Genomic DNA, 24204 nt, shown 5'->3' on the forward strand with positions numbered 1-24204 from the left:
TCTCTCTCCACGTTTAGGTTGTATTTTCCTTTGCCCTCTTTCATCCAAAAGCTCCTTCTCACAGTCCTCTCTGGGCTCCTAAACAGCACTGCTTCTCCTCCTGTTGTTGGGATAACACCAATCCCTGCCCTGGGAAATGCTGCCAGGGAAACACAGAGTTTATATCTCTCCAATCACAGTTTCAGATCCTTTCTGGCAATTTCTCTGCTGCTGCCAGGGGTTTGTTCAGCACCTCCTGAGCCAGCTGTTGGACATGTTGATCATCAGTGGTGCTAAAAAGAGATGATGAATTCCCTTCACCTCCAGAGAACCCCAAATAGGGATTTTGGGGGGACACAGCAACCTCTGGAACATCTCCTTCCCCAAAGTGGCTCCTCAATGCCTGATTTTAGTTGTGATTGCAAAAGCAGCAGCCTGCCTCCTGAGCTTGTGTGTGGAAATGAAGTGGTTTGCTATTGTTTTTCAGCTCTTCCTCATCCCCTCAGACAGGCATTCAGCACCTGCAGAATGAAACAATAATAACCCAGTGATGGAGAGAGTGTGCTGTGATCAGAGTTTGGATTTTCTCTGCTGGGAACACCTTTTTCTGGCAGTAACCTCTGTGTAGCACTAAAAATAAGTGGGGCTGAGGAAGGCAAGCCAGGTGTGCAGAGGGAGATAAACCCAAACAGTTCTACATTCTGGCAGCACAATATAAAATATATATACTAAATTTATATCATACACTGGTTTTCCTAGCAAAGCATGCCTTTGGCAGAGCCTGGATGTTTCCACAGCGAGAAGCTCAGCAGTTTGAGCTCAGGTTTTGGTCAGTTTTAGGTCAGTTTTAGCTCAGCAGTTTGAGCTCAGGTTTTGGTCAGTTTTAGGTCAGTTTTAGCTCAGCAGTTTGGGCTCAGTTTTAGCTCAGTTTTAGTTCAGTTTTAGTGCAGTTTTAGCTCAGCAGTTTGGGCTCAGTTTTAGCTCAGTTTTAGCTCAGCAGTTTGGGCTCAGTTTTAGCTCAGTTTTAGCTCAGCTTTAGGTCAGTTTTAGCTCAGCTTTAGGTCAGTTTTAGCTCAGCAGTTTTAGCTCAGTTTAGCTCAGTTTAGCTCAGTTTTAGCTCAGCAGTTTGGGCTCAGTTTTAGCACAGTTTTAGCTCAGTTTTAGCTCAGTTTTAGCTCAGCAGTTTTAGCTCAGTTTAGCTCAGTTTAGCTCACTTTTGGCTCAGCAGTTTGGGCTCAGCAGGGGCAGCCAGCTGTCCTGCAGGGTCACCTTCCCCACCTCTGTGTCTGCACAGGCTGTCCCACCAAAGGAGTTGCTTTTGCCCCATGGAGAAGAGGCACTTTTGGGGCTTTGCCATTCTTTTAGGTACCAAGGGCAGAGTTTGCAGCTAGACTCTTCAGAATCTGGGTGACAGCAGTACTGACAGTGAACTCCCAACATGGCTTTGAATTTAGGAGTAATTCTCCATCCATCACCCACCTCCAGGGCAAGAAACCAACAGCAATCATAAATACATCCTGAGTGCAAAAAACAGCTGTTCCTGATAAACTTTTCCTTCTGCCCATATTTTCAAGTCCATTCCCAGATGCAAGACAAGTACCAAACCCTGTGCTCTGCAGGAACAGTGGGATGGAGGAGATGAAATCCCCCTGGCTGCTTCCACTGCATGGAAATAAAACTTCCTTTAGGTTGGGAGCAGGGAAACTTCCCAGGCACTGCTGTGTCTCCATCTGCTTCCCAGCTCCAGCCCTTCCAAGTGGCACCTGCACCTCGTGGTGCCTTTTTGGGAGCTGCAGAGTAACCCACAGGCTCAGGGAGAGAGCCAGAAAGTGGAACTTCTTAATTACATCTTGGCAAAAAGCACAGGAGCCACTAGGAATGTGGCACTGGGTGAAGCTTTAGCACAGCTGCTTAATTTCAGCACATTTTCAGCGTTTCCAGCTCTTTAGGCCGAGCATGTGTTTTAATGATTTAGGTCCAAGTGCAGCAAATATATGAAGAAAAAGAGCAAAAGCATTAAATCCAGAGATAAGACAGGGTTTGAACCATAGCAACAGATTTCTTCCTCTTTTCTAGACTGAATGTAATAAGAAAAAGAAATATGTTCTAAAAGAAATCCAATCACTCTGGCATTAAATATATGTATATATAAGTGTATGTGTGTTGATAACAAGGCTGTAAAAAGCCTGGCTGACAAAGGGAACATGAAAAACCATTTTTTTCTGTGCTTCCCAGCCTGGTGCTGTGCACAGAGGATGTAAAGCAGCAGCTGCAAAAGGCACGTTTGTGTGCCCAGGGTGGGAGCTCAGCAGGAACAGCCCACCTGCCCATTACTGTGCTCATTAAATCCCTCTGCCCAAGCCCAGCAGATTGAAGGGTCTGGCAGCATTTCCATTTCACAACCAGCTCCTGTCATACATTGGTGCTTTCTTTGTGCTGCACAGAGGTTATCAGTGTGCTGGGGACACTATTGTGTTTTACAATGTGTTTAAGGAGCAACAGGATTTTAAATTTGATGGAACAGTTTTTTTTGAGGTGCTGGATTAGCATTTCAAATACTTTTTTGGAGCGAACCTCTTGGGTAAACCCTAATTATTTAAAAGGAAAAAGCTTTCAGAAATAGATGACATTGCTAATTTAAATAGTCCAATTAAAAATAATGTAAATGGTGTAAGTTACCCCAAACAATTTGTCTGTCTGTAGGGAACATCACAGCAATCAGAGGCAGATCAGCCATGGGGAGGAGCAGAGGGAAACAGGAAGGTCACAGCAACATTTACTAACCAGGAGCCAAAATTCATTTGTCACTAAAGCTGTACAGCCTCAGCCTTTCTGTTAGCTGATGCTGTGAATTATTAGTGTAAATCATGGGCATCTTGCATGATTTCATAATAGTTTTCCTAGAAAATTGCACAGCCAAAGCTCCAGTGTATTCATTTCTTTCCCACTGTACTGTTCCTTCTGCTCAGAAGCTCTTTAGCCACTTCCCAACCCTGCCTGCTGCCTTGCCTCACTATTCCAAAGTGCCACAGCAATGAAATTCCCAGATTCCCTGGAATCCCAAACACCTTTGCAGCCAGCAGCAAGCCAGCACTGACATCTCTGTGTTCCTGAGCTGAGGTGCTGTTAGCCACAGCGTTTGGGCTACAGGAAATTATTCAGAGATGGGAGAAAATACGTTCTGGGCTGTGCTGTGGAATTGTATCCATCCTAATAGAGTTTCAGAGCAAATCCCTCCATGTCATGTAAGCAGAGCATTACAGGGAACTGCACTCAGGATGATGCTGTAAAATGTGCTTTAATACCACAATCATTTATTATGCTCATGTTGGATCTTGTGTAATAATAATAAATTTGAAAGCAAGTGTTTATGCAACATAAACCTAGCTTAAGGCAGACTGCAGAGTTTGGAAAGCTCCAAAAGCTGTTCAAAATCTCTCCCAGGCTCTTAAAAAACTTAACTTCTCAGTGTAGGATTTTTTTTCAGTGAAAGCTCTTCCTTTTCCTCCTTGTGGACAATCCTTCCCTGAGGTGGACGAGAGATGGATGTTTTTATGCCACACGAGGAGCCTCTTGATATCCCTGCAGAGATGAGTTTCTCTCATTTTGGTTCCCTTTTCCTGCATGCTGAAGCCATTTCTGTTTCTCTGTTGCACAGCTCCAGCCATGCCCTGCTGTCCCAAGCCACCCTGTCACCTCCACACTGAGGTGTGTTTGCTGCTCCACTCTGAGCAGCTGGATGGGCAGAGGTTCTGCCCCAGGCAGGAGGAAGCTGAGCTGCTGCTCTGAAAATGACTGTCTGAGATGAGATTCAAACTCCTGCCAAATTTAAAGAGTTGAATTGAACCTCTGGAGGTGCAGGGAAGGAGCCCTTACTGTCCCTTGCACCGTGGGTTTTGGCGTAGGACATTCTGCAGTGGGACAGCAGCTTTTTTCCTGTGCAAATTCAGGAAATAACTGAAAGGGAAGTTTATCCCGGGATACAGAGAGTTGGAAAGAATGGAAAAATTCCATGTCCAGTCAATCCATTTGTTGTATTCCTAATCCTCTGGTCCTTGTTCTGCCTGCCTCGAGCACCTGGCTGGTGGAACCTTTCCTGCAAATGTCCTCTGAGATGAGGACTGCAACCCACAGAACACTTTGGGCTCGAAAGGAGCTGTAAATTTAAAAATTCACGTGCTGCTTCCAACTCCCACTTGGCTGGCTGGTGCTTCAGCAAGATTCCTGTGATGTGGAGAGAAGTGAGGACAGAGCAATTCCCTGTGTCACTTTTTGGATCCCTGGTGCTGAGAGTTCCGTGTCACCACCGAGCTGTATTGACACTGAGCAAACCCCCTGCCTGTCCCAGATCAGCTCCCATTCAGCTGCCTGGCAATGGATTATATTTGGGATAATGAGGCATGATCTATCCCAAGTATTTAGCATAATGGAGGAACAATACATCATTCCCGAGCTGTCAGCAGAAGATTTGGATGCTTTACCTTAGGTAAATAAACAGAGCCTCATTATACCCAGGAGGCTGTGTGAAATCAGGAGGCAGGAATTGTATTCTTTTGTTTCCAGTGGGTGATAATTATTTGAAGCCATCGGAGTGAATAGGTTGTAATTCATTTGTACCTCCCTTTGTCTGCTGCTGGAGAGGACTTGAGGAATTGCTGTGCTTGCAAGCAGTGCAGTGTGTCTGGCACTGATAAATGTATCAAACTCCAGCATGACTTTATCTGGGAAACAGATTTTGATAGCTTGCTAGGATTTAGGTCATTGGATAATTCAGTGCAAACTGCAAATCTTCATGCTATTGACAGAAGACAGAGCACAAATAGGCAGCACTTTCTATAAATCCCAGACCTGTAAGTAGCTCTCCTTTCACAGATTTATAGTAAATGTCCTTGAGAGCTATTCAGGAAAATGAACACACTGGGGCTGGATTGACAGCTTGGCTTTTCAGATTCATGGCACCCAAGGCGTGTTGGGGAAGATCTGCTTTGGAAGGGAACGTGGATCTGTGCAGAATACAAACTTCTTAGGGTACCCAAACTTCCCAGGGTGCAGAGCTGACACCCTGCAGTGCCCAGGGAGATCAGAACACTGAGTTTATTGGGGTCACAAGGCTACCAGGCTGATTGTCTGGGACTGGAGTCAGTTCCTCCTGCTCATCTTTTTGAATGTTAAAATTCTAAACCGAGAGTCACTCAGAATCCCAGGAGCCTGGTTGGTGGGGAGAAAAGAAAGACAAATTTTAAACATCAGAAGGAAGGGGAATATTTGGTGAAAAGATTCATGTTTTTCTGATACATTATTCAGTTTTTTTAGCTTTAATTAAAACAAAACTCAAAACAACAAACTGTCCTTCAAGCACAGAATAAGCCAGGTGTGTCCATTCTCTGAATAATGACTTTTTGAGCCTTTTTTTCACAGGCTGGTCATCTCCTCCCTGCTAGGAATAAATCCACAATGACATGTAGGATTTCAAAGTTTCTTTTCTCTTTCAAAAATTCCCATCTAGTCTAGCATGAAACACTGTGTGACAATAGTGAAGTAACATATGTCACACCTAAAGCAGAGTGGGGACAGCGTGACAGACGCTGGCAGTGCTCAGACTGAGCTAAATCCTGCTTTCATCCACACTCCTTTCATCCAGCTGTGGAACTTGGAGGGGAAAAATGTCTTTGGCAAGCTCAGCACCTTCTCCAGCAGCTGTAAAAACTCCCAACAAGATGTCGTGTGTTTTGTCACTAAAACACCTCCCTTGGGCTTTGGTGTCATTTCAGTGAAAATCAAGGGAAGGAATGTGATTGTTTGTCTTCTTTCAGACCCGTGGGTTTGTAAAGCAAGCTGCTCTTACAGTCTCTTGGCTCAGCAGAGGAAGAGGTTTGTACACATGAGGAGAAACAACCTCAGTGTGCATTATTATCACTGCACTGCTCTCTGAAGTTTTCACACAACTTTCAGCACTAACTTTGTGTTCAGCCCAGCGGCTGCACATCTGGAACTGCTGGAATATTTTGCCAGCTGGAGAAATGTGGGGGTGTGAGCACTGGTATTAATCATTCTGTCAGATTTAAAACCAATTAATGCCTGTTTGCTGCTCGTTCTGGAGAGTGCTTTGAGGTGCATCTCTCAGCACTGCTCATTTCCCAGGGAAAATCAGAGTTTGATCAGTGGGTGTGTGTCGCTGTTGAGCCTCTAGCAGAGTAAACAGGACCAGGTTCTCAATGGCATCCAAAAAGTGTCTTTTATTATTTAATTCCAACTGATATAGACTTTTCAAAGGTCACCCAGATTGGTCAGTCAGAAACCTCCCCCTGAGCCAACTGGCCAGGCCTGAACTGTCCAAATCTCAAGGCACTGTTTTTAATAACATCCAAACTTTATCTTTGTTTATAAAACACAGGAAAAGAAAGGAGAGAGTTGCCATGGGAGAGGTCTGTGCTAGCCACAGGCGTGCAGGGTGTGCCTGATGTGGGATAGCTGTGCTCCCTGGGATCCAAGGCAGAGCTCAACATGCAGCTGCTCACTCCCATGGCACTGGGATCCAGAGCTGGCAGGAATCTCATCAGCTCTGTGTGGGCAGGCTGAGAACAAGTTGCTTAGAGAAATTATTAATAGTGTGATCTTAAAAGTTGAAGATTTTCCCGTGAGTGTGCTTGACCTTTTCTTCTTCAACTGGTGTCATTTCATTTCCTGGGACTCTCGAGTTGCTCATCAGTCAGCACTTTGGTGGGGGCAGAGTTCAGGTGTCACCTCCTGGGCAGGTGTGGCTGTGGCAACGAGGTGACAATCGAGGTTTGTGCTCTTCCAATGCACGTTGTGCCTATATTGGGATTAATAATGACCCTAATATAGGCAGCACTTAATATCCCCAAGCAATTACAGGAGGAATTGAAGGAAAATGAACGAGGATATTGATATTGATAATTCTGGACATTAGAGACCAGCTGGGAAGAAGGAAATGAAGTTCTGTGATACGTGGGAAAAGGGGAAATACAAACTCCTCTCTCTGCTTTTCTGCAGACCAGAGATGGAAGGACATGGCTTGGCTTCCTTTTCCTGCAAGGAAAAACATTTTCCATGTTTTTTCCCTGATATTTAATTAGAAATATCTCATACCAGTTTATTGCAAATGAGCTCCTGACTGATCTTTGCCTTTGCTCTGCTCTGGGTGGGGAGCTGAGCAAAGCTCCTTCACCTGCAGTCCTTAGCAGTCAGAAACACCAATTCCTGCTGGAAGTCTCTGCACACCATGGCCTGCTGATGAATATGGATTAAACTGCTTTTTAAGTATTACTCTCTGATTGCAGCTCCTGTCCTCCCCGTGAAATGGTGTGTTTTGTTTGTGTTGGCAGTGGGAATGCTCTGAAAATTGCTTTGGTGCAAAGGAGAGCAGGAGGAAAACATTGCTTCATGGGGAGCATTTTGAAAGAGTGTTTCTACCCAGAGCATCAAATTAATTTCCCCAAAGAGCAGGTTGAGCTGATCAAAACCAAAAATGATCATTGGTTTTGCGCATATTTGAATACAAATAATTTAATTTCCAAAAGTCTGTTAAAGGCAGCAGCTCATGGCCATTTCCATATTTCCTCAAGCACAACATAATTATTTTCTTCGACTCCATTTTCTTGGTTTTAAGCACGGAATAAGTCACAGAATCCTTTTCTGTGGGATGCAGGCAGAGTGGCTGGGCAGAGCCAGGGCAGGTGGAGCAGCAGAACATCACCCCTGTGTTTGCTTTTTTGATGGTTTTCCACAAAGCTTTCCATTCTCAGTTGAACTCCTCCAAGAATCCTAATGGAAAACAGTCGAAAGCTTTAAAATATCTACAAATTTGCCAGATCTTTATAGGTTCTCAGAAATCCTTTAGCATTTGTGGGAACTGACAATCAGCAGTGCTCACGTATTTAGTTTTTCATACATAAATATATATATATATATATATATATATTTTTTGTGACTCATCACAGTTGTAAGTGAATTGCATTCCAGTTTCCCAGTACCCTGGGAAATGATCCTTTATTATGATCCTTTTGCTAAATACAGATTATGATCCTTTTGCTAAACACAGAGAAGCTTCGAGTTCAGCTTTGTTCTTCAGCCCTTTCAGGGCATTTGTGGCTGAAGGAGTTTCTGTCCAGCTCAGCTCTCCTTCCCTTGGGACTCCTTTGGTTCCACACTTGCTAATTGCTGTTATTCCTTCCGTTTCTCCTGAACCTCAGCAGCAGCAGGGCAGCTGTCAGAAACAGCAACACGGGCTGGGAAATGCCAGGACGTGACATGGATGACAAAAGTCTGGGTTTGCCCTCCCTAAAATCAGAGTTATTTAGAGTGAGAAGGGCAAAAAGCCCTTCAGGAGCAGCCTGGTGCTCGGGAGGGTTCAGCAGGGAGGATGGGAAAGCTCCCCATGGAGCAGAGCTGATCTCCCAAATCAGGAGGTGAGGCTGCACTGGGGTGATTTGCTCTCCCCAGGTGCATTTAGGTCAAACAGCAGAATGTCCATTATGCTGAGAATAACCTTTGTGAAAATGTTAGTGCAAAAATAAACTTTAATTTGATTGTAGGGAGCTTTACCAGTCATTGCCATTAGGCCATACAAACCAGGAGGTTGTGTGTCTTTTTGGGGCAAAACAGGTAATGTGAAGCTGCTAAAAACCTGGAAGGATTGTCACAAACCTCCTTCCATGGGGAAATGGGAATCTAATTATAAGGAGGTGAAAGAAGAAAAAGTGACATTTTGAAAGCAGGGAGCAGATCCTGATGGGGATGGTTCAGGTTTGACACCCAAATTCCCAGCCAGACTCTGATTTACGAGATCACTGAAATTGCTCAGCCTGCAATTCTCACTTTTATTGAATTTTAACTGAACAAATTCACTGAATTACATCTGTAAAGCAGAATTTAGGCACACAGGTTTGTAAATGTTGTGCTTTGGCTTTTTGAGCAACCTGGGATGGTGGAAATGAATTCCAGTTCATTCCAGAGGGTGGAATAAAATGGGATTTAAGGTCCTTTCTGACCCAAACCATTGTGGGATTCTGTGACAGGACTTTGTGAGTTGGGATGAGGTGAGGAGAGAGCAGAGGAAGGGGTGACTTGGCAGTGCTCAGGATAGCAGAAACAACATTTTTGTAGAGAATTATGTAGTATAAATAAGCCCCATATGGAATCTGCTCACACAGTGGTGGAAAAGCAGATTTTAATTTCTGAGCATCCAGTTTAATGTGAGCTGAATCTCTAAACAGAGAGCTGACACTGTTAACAAAGGTAATATTAGATTTGAATGAGAAACTTTGTATGGTTAATTAAAAATCAAAGGCACAGTTATAAGAGAAGTAATTATCCAGGAGTATTAAATCAGTTGCAAGTCCAAGCCCATAAAAGAATTAATCAGGAATAATTTCATATTTGATATTGAGGGCTTATAGTTTCCACTAATGCCAAAATCCATTCCATTAAGCAATACAATTCTTCAAGTCTCTCTGCAAAATGAGTCCCTAAAAGCAGGACAGAGGAGGAACAATTCAGTGGGAAGAAGCTTTAGTTCTTTCATTGTATTCTGTTATTCTTTTACAATAACTAGAGGGGTTTTTCTGGGTACAGAATCCCAGCAAGGGTTGTTCTCATCCATTTCCCAGGAACAGGAGGCAGAGGGATGATGTAAGAGCAAAATGAGGTGTTTTCTGGGAAAAACTCATTCCACAAGCATACTTCTCTCAACTTTTGGAATTTGAAAAAAACAAACAAAAAAACCTTGAGGTAATTCCAGTTGGGTTTGCTCTCTTCAAAAGCAGGGAGGAGTTTTGTGTTGAAGTTATCAGATCCAGAACGAGTCCCAATCCTTCCTGGAAAAGCCTTTCTTGTAGTCATACAACTCCAAAAATTACTGATTTGTCAGGGTGAGTGGTGCAAATTATTTATTTGTTCAGGTTCACAACTCCTTAACCATCGTGGAGTGAATATTCTTTATATTTTTCTGAATAGGGCTTTACTGAACATAGGGCTTTATTGAATACAGAGCTTTATTTGTAGAGTTTTTCCCTCCTATTTAAAATGAGCAGAAGCTGGAGGAAGCAAATGGAACTGTTACCCTTGAAATGACATCTAAAGAATCACTGGGTGCAGATCTCTGTATATTAGGATTAAGTTTTTCTTTTTCTTTTTTGCAAATGTGAAAAATGACATGAAAAAAATGTTATTTTCTTCCCAAGACATCAGATTAGGAAGATACTTCAGATGTCCTGGGTACAAAATCTGGAATTTGACGTCAAGTGCAGATTTATTTCTTTATTTCTAACATTGGGCTGTTAGGAACACAAGTTCTCCACCAAAGGATTAGACATTAAACAATAGTCAGGGAACACACAATATGCTCTTCAAGGCATTGAATCTGCAGCAAGCATGTTCCCCAGGATATTATTACAAGATGCTTCATGTCTTTTTTCTAATGGCTTTTTGGATTCCCTGCTTCCAGCCTGCCACAGCAGCTTTACAAGTGTCCAACAGCTCTTTTTCACTGGTATTAATGTTGTTTTTTTTCTTATTGTGAAGCATTTGTGATCATTCTTCTGTCTGTCTAACTGCTTCTTAAGTTCATTGCTTTTCTGCGGTGCTGCTAGGGATTTTATTTCCCTGTTGGTATTACTTTTTAACTACTCATGTAAATCTGTATCAGTTCAGATTCATGCAGAAAAAACAATTTGTCACAAATCTGTAAAGGCTAAGTGATCAAAGCAGAGCTTGCAGGCTCACTAGTGTCTTTCTCAGCCTACTTCTAGACCTAAAAACATTTTATCTTCATTCAGATTCTGGCACTGCCCTGTACCACAGCCTCCATCCCTGGCAGGGGAGTCAAAGAGGTTATTTCCTTGGCCTCTCTGCAAAATCAGCAAAGTTTTACCCATTTATAACTCAGCAGTTGTTGTCACTGGCTAATCACAGAGGAGAAGTTCTAAATAGGTAGTGCCACTGAAATCCAGGCACAAAAATACCTTTATGGGCACAGAATTTGTAACAAGGGAGATGGTTAGAAATGAAAATTTTGGTTGCTGAGTTCTATTTTAATTTAAAAAAAAAAATTAAAATTTGTCATTTTCTTCCCAAGACCAAATGCAAAGAGCTGAAGTGTTTTGCTCCACAGCTGCAGGGTTAGAACCAAAGTCCCTGGGGATAAATGGCATTTTTGTGCCTAGAAATGGGGTGCTGGTGCCCCTGAGCAGGAGGAGAGGATGAGTTCAGCCCAGTCACTGCCACGGGTTTGTTCTGGGGACATGCTTGACCCAAATTCCATGCTGCTGTCCCCACGAAGGTCATGGTCACATGGCTCAGAGCAGACTTTGGCCCCATTTGCCATATGGGAGCTGGAACACCATCTCTGCTGAACGTCCCTAGGTTTGTTTGTGTGTTGCTGTTTAAAGCTCAGCTGAAGAGCTAATTAGGAGGCCAGCAGAGCCCTTGGCTGCTCTGCCCTGCTGCTCTGCCCCGAGTCTGCTCATGAATGAATTGCTGCTTGCAGGCAGCTTTCCAGAGCCTCTGATGGTCCCAATTTAGCTCAGGCTGCTTGTGGCTTGACATTCCTAAATCTGAGTGTGCTCTGCAAAGCACCAGGCCAGTCTGCAGGGCAATTTTGGAACAGGCAATTGAGTCACTTCTCCTCTGCACAGTGACCTGCAGAACACTCCAGGCTCTTTATTCCTCACAAACCTTTTGCTTCTCTTTAGAGAAGTGCAGAACTAGTTTGGTTCTCTGGCTCTGCCACGGCAGTTTACACTAATTGCCACATCCAGGCAGATTTCATCCTGCAAATCTGCTGTTTCCTCGCTGTCACTGCAGCATTTTCTCCTCGTCTTCCACCAGATTTGGTTCATCCTGCGTGTTGCAATCAGGATTTTGCACATGCAGCAGGGAAATGGGATGGCAGAGCTCCAGGGATGCTGCTGGCTCTGCCCCTGGCTCTGTCTGGAGATCCAGGCAGCTCACAGCCTCACTGCTTCTCAGCTTTCCCCTCTGGAGAACTGCAGCAGCAGGACTTCTGAAATGATGGGGGAATCAACTGGGAGTTGATAAACACGTTGATAAATGGATTTCATGATCTTAGCAGATGGATGGACATTGTTACAGGAGTGTGCTGATGTTGTTATCAGGTGAGAATTTGTCTGGTGGTAAAACAATAGGAAAATCTAGACTTATTCAGAAGGGAAACCATCGAATCTCCTTCTGTTCCAGCTCTTCTGCATTTCTCTGAGGACTTTTATGGGGCCTGATTGTCCCATGGAACACAGTCCCAGTTTGGGGAATCCTTTCACAGGAACCCTTTTACTATTCCCCAGTGACCCCAAAGCACATCATTGCCACCTCTGTCATCCTGTGATACGCAGAGTAGCAATTCCATCCCAAGGAAGTGAATGAACTGAAATCACTGACTCATTTTTGTGCTGCTGGTCTGTGGCATCCCTAGCTGTGGGCTGAGCACTGACAGGCTCTTCCCTCGTGGGATCCGTGGGAGAGGAGGATGGAAAATGGAGTGTGGAGCAGGGAGGGCTGTGCGTGGGATTCCTTCCCTCTCCCCCTCTCCCATCCCTCCCAGCCCAGCTCTCTCCCACTTGTCACTCGCTGGCTGTGACAGTGCAGAGCAGGGCTGGGCAGGGAGGTGCTGGTGGCACCGAGCCCTGTGTCCCCTGCCTGTCACCCCAGGGCACAGGGCAGGAGAGAGCAGCCAGGGAATTATGCAGATTTGGGGCTGTCTGGCTCTGGGAAGCAGAGAATGACAAAAGAAAAGCTGTCAAACTCCTCTGCTGGTATTTCTGCCTCCCAAGGGTCTCTGCTGTGCTCCTCGTTGGCCAAAGCCCAGGGAGCTGGATGGCAGATGGAAAGGGTTCCCCAGCTGTGTCCCCAGGATTCCCCTTGGAGCACAGAGCACACAGGGTGGAGAGGGGCAGGATTTGTGAGCAGCTCAGAACACAGCCTGGGAATGACAGCAGCAAGCTGTGAAAGAAACAGAATTATAAAAAAACCATATTAAGGCTAGTGATTTGCTTGGAGCTGTTTCAGTCAGTCTGACCCCTCCTGCTGCCTCTGCAACACATCCCACCAAATATTTACTCTGCTAAACTGCACTGCCAGAGTCTCACTGCATCTTTTCTTTGAAGTGATATCCCAGAGCTTTATGTTGTTGCTGGCAATCCCTCCATCCCATCCCATCCCATCCCATCCCATCCCATCCCATCCCATCCCATCCCATCCCCCAGCAGAGCCCCAAACCCCTGCAGGCACCAAACCTCTGCTCCAGGCTCCCGAAATGCAGCCTGAGAATCCAAAGAGCCTCCCTGCTGGCACATCACTGTGAGCCCAGAGACTGACCCCATGTGTGAAATCCTGATTGGGTTGAGCTAATTCTGCATGACGTGTCCCCAGCAGTGTCCCCAGCCAGCGCAGTGCCATCAGACAGTGTTCTCCTGTCCCTCAGGTCACATCTCTCTGCTCCTCTGCAAGGTCTCCCGGGAGGATCTGGGAGGATCAGCCTGCCTTTCCCTCCTGTGATGGTGTTTTTCTGATTTAGGGAGAGCCACGAAGAAATCCTCCCCAAATATACTTGTTTGTTTGCTTTTAAGGGCAAACCTTGTTGATTTTCAATCTGTCTAGAGGCCAAAATCAGGTATGCACACACAGCTCCACGGAGTTACAGTTTGGGGCTGTGAATTAATTAGCAATTTCTCTGCAGAGCCCCAGCCTGGCAGCTCTGAGCTCCCAGGTGTGGCTTTGATAAGCAGTGCTAACCTGACAGCTCCTGGGATGCTGCTAGCCCAGTCAGCACTGCAGACACCCAACACCACAGGAGGGAACACAACTGCTAAACGCTCAGCATCAAAGGGACTCTGTCATCCCAAACCTGAGACAAATTCAGTTCACATTGCCTCCACAGCTAGGAAGAAAGTGAACTCCCAGGGGAGTTTGAGTTGCCAGCTGTCAGTGGGAAGCAGACCTGGGTGGCTCCACTGGTGGCACTGCAGATGTCCCATTGCTGAGCAGCTCGTTCCCCTCTGCAGGCAGTTTGCCTGTGTGCTGTTTGCTCCCCAAATCCAGAAACCACGGGCTGGAGATGACACCCTTGTGCTGCAGAGCCCTGGGTGCTCCCTGGCAGCAGCAGAGCTGGAGATAACACAGAGCAGGGAAGAGCAGGCAGCAGCTCTGCCCCTGCAATTGTTGTGTTTGCCACGTTCTACCTGCAAGGAAAGGGAAAACGTTTCCCTGAACTGTTCCCTGGTGTCAGCAGGGGCAGCAGGCTGCCCTGGGCTCTGAGCTGAGGGTTGGACTCTGCAAAACACCAAATAACTAAACAAAACCAAACAAAAATCCCTCTTTGGAGCCATTCCAGCTGAGCTATGTGAGACACACAAAGCTAAGGACAAGGGACACAACAGGCAAATGTGATTTTCTCCCCTGGGAGTGAGATGATTTATTTCCTGGCTTTTTTCATCACTTGGAGATGAGGAATTCCCAGCCTGAGAGCAGCCTGGCTTCACTGGGGCACTACAGCAGCACCTGAACTTGGTTCTGAGGTGCATTTCTGAGACGCATTTCCTTCCTCCTTGGGCTTTTTCCTGAACATCACAGGCTGGCTAATGAGAAACCTCTGCCTGCTGGTCATCCTCTAACAATGCCACTCTTCCTTTCCACCTCCTGCCTCTTCTTTTGCTCCTTCTCTCCTTGTTTACTATGCACAGCACTGTCTTACATATTTAGCCTTTATTTATTTTAGCTTCTCATCCCACCCTCTCCTCCAGCCTTGGTGTACAGATTCCTATCTATACAGAGATGAAAGTTGGTTAGTAAGAATATAAAATAGCTTAAAGGCTTTGCCAAAGTTAAGTCTGGGATTAAATATAATGAGGTATTTTTCCTGCCTGCCCTGGGTGTGACAGTAGGAGGGGCAGAGAGTCTCTCTGATTATCCCATGGTGCTTTTTCCCTCCAGCACAGCCCAGCCATTGGCTGTTCTGGTTTTTAACTAGGAAATTGGGATTTTTGGGGGTTTATATGGGGTTTGTTTTCCTGCTCATCCTTGTCACATCTGCCCCAGTGAGGAGGAGTGAAAGCATGGCTGGAGGTTTCACCCCCAGTGCATGGAGTAGAAATTATTCAAGGAAGCACAGAGTGAGGAAGAAAGGATGAAAAATACATTCAAGCATTGATTGTGCCACCCACTCCTTTCTAAACAACGGGTTTGCAACCCCATTTTACCACTAAAAAAATCCCTTTTCCCCTCTCTGGCAGCTGTGTGGAAGAGCAGGAGTCAGCAGGTAGATGTGTCCAGAGAAATTTGGGTTGCTGTGCATTCTCCTTTTTAACCCCAAATCAGCACTGTGGAGCTCTCCTGCCTGCACTGAGCAGAAAATGAAAATAATTCAGTAGCAAGTGAATTAAATGTGATTTAATTTGTTTATATTTCCCCCTCCTCTCTCCCATTCCCAGGGACTTCAGATTTCATTCTGCATGATGAAAGTGCCAACGTTCAACCAAACATTGCACCTTGAAGTTCATGTCAGTCTTTTCCCATTTTCCCATTCAGCTTTCACCATCATTTCTCACTCTGGCTGTGTTTCAACTCGTACTTTCCACTCTCCTGTTCGTATGAAAGGTCTCACCAATTAATTTGGGTTATTTCTGGCCACTGTTCCTTTATTCCTTTGCACACAGAAGAATTGCAGCGAATTTTTCGAATTTTTTTAAGCGCATCTTAAAGAATCAGGAAACAACAGGGGGAACAAAGAAATCAGAATTACATTTTATATATTTTATATATTTTGTATATATTTTTTATATTTTTTATATATTTTATATATTTTATATATTATTTCAAGCTGACAATAACGTCCTACAGGTGAGGAGATTTGCTTTGGAGCAATTCTGGTTTCTCTGCAGCACCTTGTATCTAACCCCAGCAGCTGCTGCTCCCACTTGTACTTCAGCTGCCCTAATCTTGTCATTAAAGGTGGATTTAGGCTTTAAGGAGCAATGAACAAACCCTTTTTCCTGGAGATGACTCTGCACTTAAGGTGCAAGCTCAGCTTTCCTCCAGCACTCAGAACTAATCCCATATCACTGGGAGCTGCTGCTCCAGCCCTGCACAGAAATTCACCTCTTTGCTTTATTGTTCTGCTGCTCCCTGACTCCCCAAATCCCCTCTCTGGGAAAGGTTTTGTTTTCTTTCCCACCCTTGCAGGGGAAAAAGCTGAGTTTGACCACATCCAGGAGAACGTCAAGCATTTAGAATTTATTGGTTTAGAAGCTTACTAAATTTAAACAGAAGCATTAACATGGCCTTAGGCTCTCCTGACAGTTATAAACTCTTCCTTGGGGGGATTTCTGTAATGCTTTCTAATCAGCTTAAGGAGTTAATTAAACAGCTGTCACTTAGCTCCTTAATTCTGAGACTTGATGCTAAAGAAGATTTGAAATTAGTTATGCATGAGTGAGGCGTGGATCCTGTGATATCAGCAAATGGCTGAAGAGGAGGAAAATCTGAAAGAAATGGTGAAAAGATTCAAGGTGCTGCCCTGGATTAATGCTCTACATGCTGATTAATGGGAAATACATAAAAAAGAGGAAAATGGAGAATGTTAAGGAATGTCAGATGGGAGGGATTTTCAGGCAGCTGTTTAGCTCTTTGTTCTCATTCCTGGCATGCTCTGGACTTCAGGAGATTTCAGGGATCAGTTTATTTTATTTCTGATTGCAGTCTGCAATATATATATATATATATATATACACATATAACCCAAAAGGCAAAATACCTATTGAAGGCAGAAAGCAACATGCTTGATTTTTGAAATGAGAGCTTTAGCCTGCAAAGGTACATTGCAGTGCTGAGATGAAGAATGTCAGTGAGGATCTGCTGTGCTTCCAGAACAGGAACTACTTTGTCATTATGGACATCACACTGTGCTCTGAATGAGAGGGAAATTTAACTATCTGAATATATCAGGAAATGCTCTGAATTCACAGACTACTGAAGGCACAAACACACATTCCTTAAGATTCTACAGATGTTGTTAAAGTCCCTTTTTTCACCCTAGGAAATACAAGGCAGAAGATGTCTGAAGGGAAATTAAATTTCAGGGAAGCTACCTATTAAAATTGAAACAACTAATAGGTATTCACTTCTGCATTTCACCTTAACTAGATGCTTCCTGTGTACATCTCCTGAATATGCTGCTGCTGGAGGGCTTAATATGCTCAGTTCTTTAATATGAATCTCTTCAGTAAGCAGAGAACACTCACTCCAGAACCTTCTCTAAAATATTACTATTTATTTACCGTGGTAGCAATTGCAGAATAAAGATTACCTGCTCTTGCATTTCTATACATGAAGAGACACATTTTTCTCTGATGATTATGTCATTATTGGAAGCTTTCAGTGTGAGTGAATCATAGAGAAATTCTGTGTAATAGTTAGAGAAAGTTCAGCATCTTTTTAATAGCTGCTGAGGGAATCAAATTTACCTGTGAGGCTATTTGGCTGTAGCTTTGCAAAAACATAACTATTCCCATCCAGAAGAGCCCTGACATCTTATCTCCTGTAATCTGTGTTAGTTATAGAGGAAGAACACAATATTTCTGCAGGAGATTCCTTTTCCACTCCAGCAGCAAAACAACCGTTTTAGATTAGTAACTGTTTGGATTTATAGCTTTGGCATGCTGAGACTCTGAGCTGTAAATCTCGGGGTGGCTAAAGGAGTGTCGAGTTTGTTTGCTCAGAATGGAGTGGTTTTCATTTCAGCCCAGTTTTAGCCCAGTTTCATCCCAATTTCACCCCATTTTCAGCCCAGTTTCAATCCCAATTTCATCCCAATTTCAGCCCAATTTCAGCCCAGTTTCATCCCAATTCCAGCCCATTTTCAGCACAATTTCATCCCAATTTCAGCCCAATTTCACCCCAATTTCAGCCCAGTTTCATCCCAATTTCAGTCCAGTTCCAGCCCATTTTCAGCCCAATTTCAGCCCAGTTTCATCCCAATTTCAGCCCAGTTTCATCCCAATTTCAGCCCATTTTCAGCCCAATTTCAGCCCAGTTTCATCCCAATTTCAGCCCATTTTCAGCCCAATTTCAACCCAGTTTCATCACAATTTCAGCCCAGTTTCATCCCAATTTCAGCCCAGTTTCATCCCAATTTCACCCCAGTTTCAGCCCATTTTCAGCCCAATTTCAGCCCAATTTCAGCCCAGTTTTATCCCAATTTCAGCCCATTTTCAGCCCAGTTTCATCCCAATTTCAGTCCAGTTCCAGCCCAGTTCCAGCCCAATTTCAGCCCAGTTTCATGCCAATTTCAGCCCAATTTCAGCCCAGTTTCAGGCAGAGCCACCTTGCTCTGCTCTCCTGCTGCACACACCACTGGGTGGATCTTTTTCCCCATTCTCAAAAAGCAGCTTTTTGCTAGAAAGTCAGAGAATCACCTCAGCCTCAGCATGAACTGCAGGCATTCCTTGCTGCCCCTCACTCCCTCCTTTCTTTGGCAGAGAGAGAGAACAAGGATTATTTTGGGGATTTTGATGGCTGTACATGTATTTCCATAGAGGGCCAGGGAACAGCTGGCTGAGATTGCAGTCTGTGTGCAGAATATCCAAAGCTAGCACTGGAAAATTCAGAGACTCCAAAGAAATTCATGAAGCTTTAGAGAATCATTCTCACTTCCTGGTTCTTACCAGGGGAAATTACATTTGCCTTTGGTAAGCAGAGCTCATTAATCACTCTGTTTCAAAGGCTTGGTTATTAAACTTGCCTTTGCTTTATAAAATAATTGTGAGGGTCACAGTGTGATGGATGCTCTGAAAGGAGGGAAAAGCTTTTTCCAAGGTTTGGGCAGCTTGGGAGGTGCTGTGGCCTCAAAAACTCCCAGAAAAAATGAGATTTATGCCCAAGAATTTGCAAACCAGGACCTAACAGCTGGATTTGCTAATGACAGTGGATGTTTAAAGCTTGTTGGTCAAGCTGCCCCCATCTGCAGCTCTGTGGAGCTTACAGGAGAGCAGCAAAAGTTTCTGAATAACCTGCATAGAGTAACTTCAGTGCAAAGCCCTGATGTGGGGGGGAAAAAAAAATCAAAGAACCTGGAAATTTAATTGCAAATCTGAGAAGTCAGTTGCCTGAGCAATCTGTTCTGCACTGAGAGCAAACGTGAGCACCAGACAGACCTCACTGTACAGGCAGATATTCTCACCTTTGTGTGAATTAGAATTTAAAAATATCTGAGGGGCTTTTGTGCTGAGGGAGGGAGAGGATTTTCTTGTCAAGTTCTCTTTCTGTGAAATCCTCTTTCTCCCTTCCCTGAAGATCATGGTGAGGATGGGGCAACCTCAGCAAAGCAGCTATCAAGTGGCCAGGAGGGTTTCTTTTCTTTCTTTAAATGCTGCTTTGAGTCTGAATGAAGTGTGTCTGTTTCTTTAAGTCAGAGAAAAAGGTCTTTTTGATGTGAATACTTTAGAGGAGGCAAATCTCAGCTTCTCCCCTTTAGCCCAAGAGGCAGGAGGAGCAGTTTCTGGTAGTTTGGTTCCAATCTCCACCACTTTGTTGTCTTCCACCAGTAAAATCAGGTCAGGCTGCGAGCTCAGAGTGTGAGCTATTTAGATAATGAGGATTTAGCACTTGGGGGGCTTTGGAAGCCTTTATTGCACCAGAGCCAGCTGAAACCAAGAGCCTCTTGTTCTGCAGGATGTCCAAGCTGCAGAGGCTCAGAGACCTTTCCAGAAACCAGCAGCAGCTTGCAATTAGGGGGGAAGGATTCAGTGTGTGCTCTGAGTGTCTTGGCAGAGATCAGGGATATCCTGGTGCCAGGCAGAGGTGACACCCAGGTGACAAAGAGCCCTGCTTAGCCTGATGCTCTCCAGATAATCAGAGCTCAGCACTTTTAAATCAGGAGTGCTAAACCAAAGGGAGGGATGTGGTTTGCAGTAATCCTCCCAGCAGTGAGATGCCACAGGCAGCAGGAACCTCAGAGCTGCTGTCTTTAAAGAGCTCAGGATTTGTCAGCATCCTTCCTCCTCCTGACAGCATGGCTCTGCAGAGGTGCAGAAAGAGTTCTCCAGAGGTGCAGCAAGAGTTGTGGCTGAGGGTTTGCCCTGCATGAACACCAAGAGCCAGAGCCAGGATAAACCCTAGAGAAATGAAGATTTCACCCTCATTTCCACAGGACCTGAATGGGAAACTAATTCCACTGGAGGCAGAGCGAGGGCAAGCACTGCCAGGGGAGGCAGAGTCCTGTTCCACAGGCTGGGGGGTTCTGACTTTGCCAAGGCTGCATCCCCAGAGCAGTTTAAATCTTATTTCTCGAGCTGTCCATGTGTGTGTCCAGCTGAGTGTCCCAGCAAAGCTGCCCTGCCAGCACAGAGTGTCAGGGTTTGTGGGAAACCTGTCAGAAAACAGCTCTGTGGGCAAACCAGCAGCACTTGGGACATCCTGATGTGGTTTGCAGGACACTCAGAGTGCTGCCCAGGCTGGGGATGTCACTGCTGTCACCTGCAAGGTGCATTTGGTGATGTGCTGCAGGTCACCCCTTGGGTTGGTCACTCCTTGGGTTGGTCACTCCTTGGGTTGGTCACTCCCTGGATTGGTCACTCCCTGGGTTGGTCACTCCTTGGGTTGGTCACTCCTTGGGTTGGTCACTCCCTGGATTGGTCACTCCCTGGGTTGGTCACTCCTTGGGTTGGTCACTCCTTGGGTTGGTCACCCCTTGGATTGGTCACTCCCTGGGTTGGTCACTCCTTGGGTTGGTCACTCCTTGGGTTGGTCACTCCCTGGATTGGTCACTCCCTGGGTTGGTCACTCCTTGGGTTGGTCACTCCTTGGGTTGGTCACCCCTTGGATTGGTCACTCCCTGGGTTGGTCACTCCTTGGGTTGGTCACTCCTTGGGTTGGTCACTCCCTGGATTGGTCACTCCCTGGGTTGGTCACTCCTTGGGTTGGTCACTCCCTGGATTGGTCACCCCTTGGATTGGTCACTCCCTGGGTTGGTCACTCCTTGGGTTGGTCACTCCCTGGGTTGGTCACTCCCTGGATTGGTCACTCCTTGGGTTGGTCACTCCTTGGGTTGGTCACTCCTTGGGTTGGTTAGTCACTCCTTGGATTGGTCACTCCTTGGGTTGGTCACTCCTTGGGTTGGTCACTCCTTGGGTTGGTCACTCCCTGGATTGGCTTTCTGAGCGTTCAGAAAACAGCAGTTAGGGCTCTTTGACAAACATGACAAATACCTCAACAGCCCTGAGTCAGAGCTGGAGTTTGGTTCCAGGACTGGAGGGAGGAAATCTGTCTGTCTGTCCTGCCTGCTGCACTTGGAGCAGTTCTGGCCATAGCCATTAGGAGTTAAAGCTGAATCTGGGTGGTGCTAATGACATAATAGCAAAACATATTAATTAAAGGTTTGTTGGGGTTTTTTTTTTCTCTCTCTCAGGAAGCAGAGATCCTGAACACAGCTATTCTCACTGGGAAGACAGTGGCTGTCCCTGTCAGAGTGGTTGCTGTGGAAGATGATGGCACAGTGAGTGACCTGGTGGAGTCAGTGCAGTGCAGCTCGTCAGATGAAGATGTCATCAAGGTGAGATCCCCTGCTGTGTCACCCACAGGGACAGACCCTGCACAGCACAGCTGTTCCCTAATGCAACAAGTTCTTCCTTGTTCCCAGCTGCTCTGCTGCTGGAACACAAAGATGTATGATTGCTGCTATTGCTCTGCAGTTCGGCTCAGTGAAGCAACAAACCAAACGCAAAAATCACAATTTCCCATCCTGCTTGTCAAACACTTGGGATTGTCTGACACTTCCCACTTTTGCAGTAATTTCAGAGTTAAACTTCCCTTTTCCTTTGCAGTTCCTGGGGCTGGGTAGCTCAGGAATGTTGTCACTTGGCAGCTGTGGCTCAGAATGTGCTCTGCTAGTGCTGAAATGAGATCTTGCAGGAACACCTTGAATTAAATGTCTTTTTGGTACTCAAACCAGAGGGTCACACTGGACCCTCCAGAAAATGGGTGCTTTTTGAAAGCTATTAGTGAATACTGCTAGAATCTTGTGAGCAATCCTGCCCATTCCTGCTCTGTGGGATCAATGGTCACTGAGTGCTGCTGCTGCTGGGAGGAGCTGCTCAGCAGTGGGGATGGAGCAGGAAGGTGCAGAGGATTCCCAGGTGACAACACCAAAGTTCTCCTGTCTGCAGCAGTTTTCTCATTTCCCAAACCCACCTGCAGCTCTCACTCGACAAGAGGCAACAAGAGCTGCAGCTACAACTAAAAGTGAAAATCTAGTTTTTCCCAGATCAGCAGCAGGTCACAAAGTGTCACAAATCCTGCAGGTGACCTGCCAGCTGCTGGGATCTCTGTTACCCATTATTTCCTGGGAACTGCTCCTCACTCAGCACTTGGCCTCTGGCAGATCTCCTGCCTGGAGTACTGAGAATTCTCCCTCTGGATGTGAATTCCCCAGCTGAGGGTCCTGTGCAGCTCCCAAGGCTCCCTGAGCCCCAGCAGCCCAACCCCACCCTTCCCAGGGGGTGTTTTTTACCTCTGTAAGCACAGAGGAGAAGATTTTTGGTTGTTTCTGCCCTGGGGAAACTGTTGGGAGTCAAAATGTGCAAGTTTGGCAGCTTCATGTCCCAGAGGCAGGGATGGCTTGGGGCAGAATGAGTGAAGAATAGAGCTGGGTGGAAATGGAAATGGTTTTTCTTGAGAGATCTCTAAAGATATTTCCTGACAAAAAAAAAATTGCAAGTTTTATGCTCACTGGACATTTTAAAAATAATTTCTTCATGGTGATTTCTTATACATGAGATGAACCTCAGCAATTTGAAAGTTTAGTAATTTTTTATACTTCCCTTTTAGAATCTTCTCAGTGTTACTATATATCTGAATAACCACCAGATTGGTATCTTCTGATGAAATGTGTCTTTCTAGCTGTATTATTAGGAGCCTTTAGGGTTTGGGGTTTTTTTTCTTCTATGAAGCCATTTTAGAACTGGTAAATCTACCAAATACAGTGAATTGTTTGACTCAATCTAGCTTTAAAAACAGAAAGTATTTGGTATCCTTATATTGTGGAAGTCAATGGACTAAGTCCTTACTACCTCACTCATCTACTATTTAATTTTTTTTTTTTTGCTGAATTGGTGAAAAGATTTTGAAAGCAAATATATCACTTGGAAGACATGTAAAAAATAATTTTTGATTTTTGAAGTTTTACTCATTGCTTGAAAGGACACAAATACACCAATCTGTGCTTGTGTGGTTAATATAATTCAGATTTATCCCCCATTTCCAGTAGTGTCAGTGACACCCCTCTGTCCCAGCAGAGCTCAGGACATCCAAAGGAGCTGCCAGTTTAAAGTGAGCTCTTAATTGAAACTGTGTCTGAGTTTGCAGTTCACCTGCTCTGCTCCAGCCCCAGCCTTGTTCCCAGGCTTAATGAAGATAAAGATATATAATTACTGGCCAGCCTTCAGCATGCAGCAGTAATTAGAGTTTCTGTTCTCTGGGCACTCGAGTGGTGAATATCAAATGGAGGGAAAATCTGCTGAAGATGCTCGTTGGAATATAAAGAGGAAGATTACATTTCTTTGGGTCTTTTTGTTGCTGGTTTTCAGAGCATCTGTCAGGTAGCATCTAACAGATTGATTGTCTCTGTGGCTTAGTTTTTAGTCCTGGTTTTTGGGTGTTGAGGAGTGATGAAGTTAAGCTCATTTCCTTGCAGAGTGAGGATTCCTCATTCTCCTTTCCATTTCAGGGTTCACATTTATTACTCCCTTCTTCCATCTGAGGCTTCAAAGAGCTTTGCAGAGCTGCTCCAACCTGCCCTGACCCATCTGGTGCCAAACTGCACCTCCTGGAACTCAATTGAATATGTCAGAGCAGAGTTCAGTTAATTAAAATAATATTTGTATCGACAAATGATTATCTGACATTAGTTGGTCCAGCATGACAGAATAACCACACCAAAACGTGGAACATTTTTATAGCTTCTGCTTCACAAGTGAGGACTGTGAGACACAGAAAAAGTGTGAATTCCAAAGTTCTGCCCATTGGTAGATGGTAAAACTCCTACTGAACTAATGGGGAAAAACCAGAGATTTTTGAGCTCATTTACTGTTGCTGAGTTATTAATGAGGAATAAACTCTCAAGGTGTTTTAAATCAAGAATGAGGGGAGAAGAAAAATCAGCTCCTTTTAATCTTTTCATTTTGAAAAGACATTTCTGTTTCA

At 44.9% G+C, this 24204-nt stretch overlaps 1 protein-coding gene across 4 annotated transcripts in view; it reads left to right on the forward strand.

Moving 5' to 3' along the window:
* TMEM132D (transmembrane protein 132D) overlaps positions 1-24204 on the forward strand; it is a 190925-nt gene that overhangs the window by 136668 nt on the left and 30053 nt on the right. For all 4 annotated transcript variants that reach the window (XM_085075363.1, XM_085075365.1, XM_085075364.1 and 1 more), the window contains one exon: positions 21413-21556. In XM_085075363.1, the coding sequence (XP_084931489.1) occupies positions 21413-21556 (144 nt within the window). The remainder of the gene's footprint in view (positions 1-21412; positions 21557-24204) is intronic.

Source organism: Lichenostomus cassidix, chromosome 15, assembly GCF_008360975.1.
Source record: "Lichenostomus cassidix isolate B80296 chromosome 15, HeHo_3.0, whole genome shotgun sequence".
NCBI lineage: Eukaryota > Metazoa > Chordata > Aves > Passeriformes > Meliphagidae > Lichenostomus > Lichenostomus cassidix.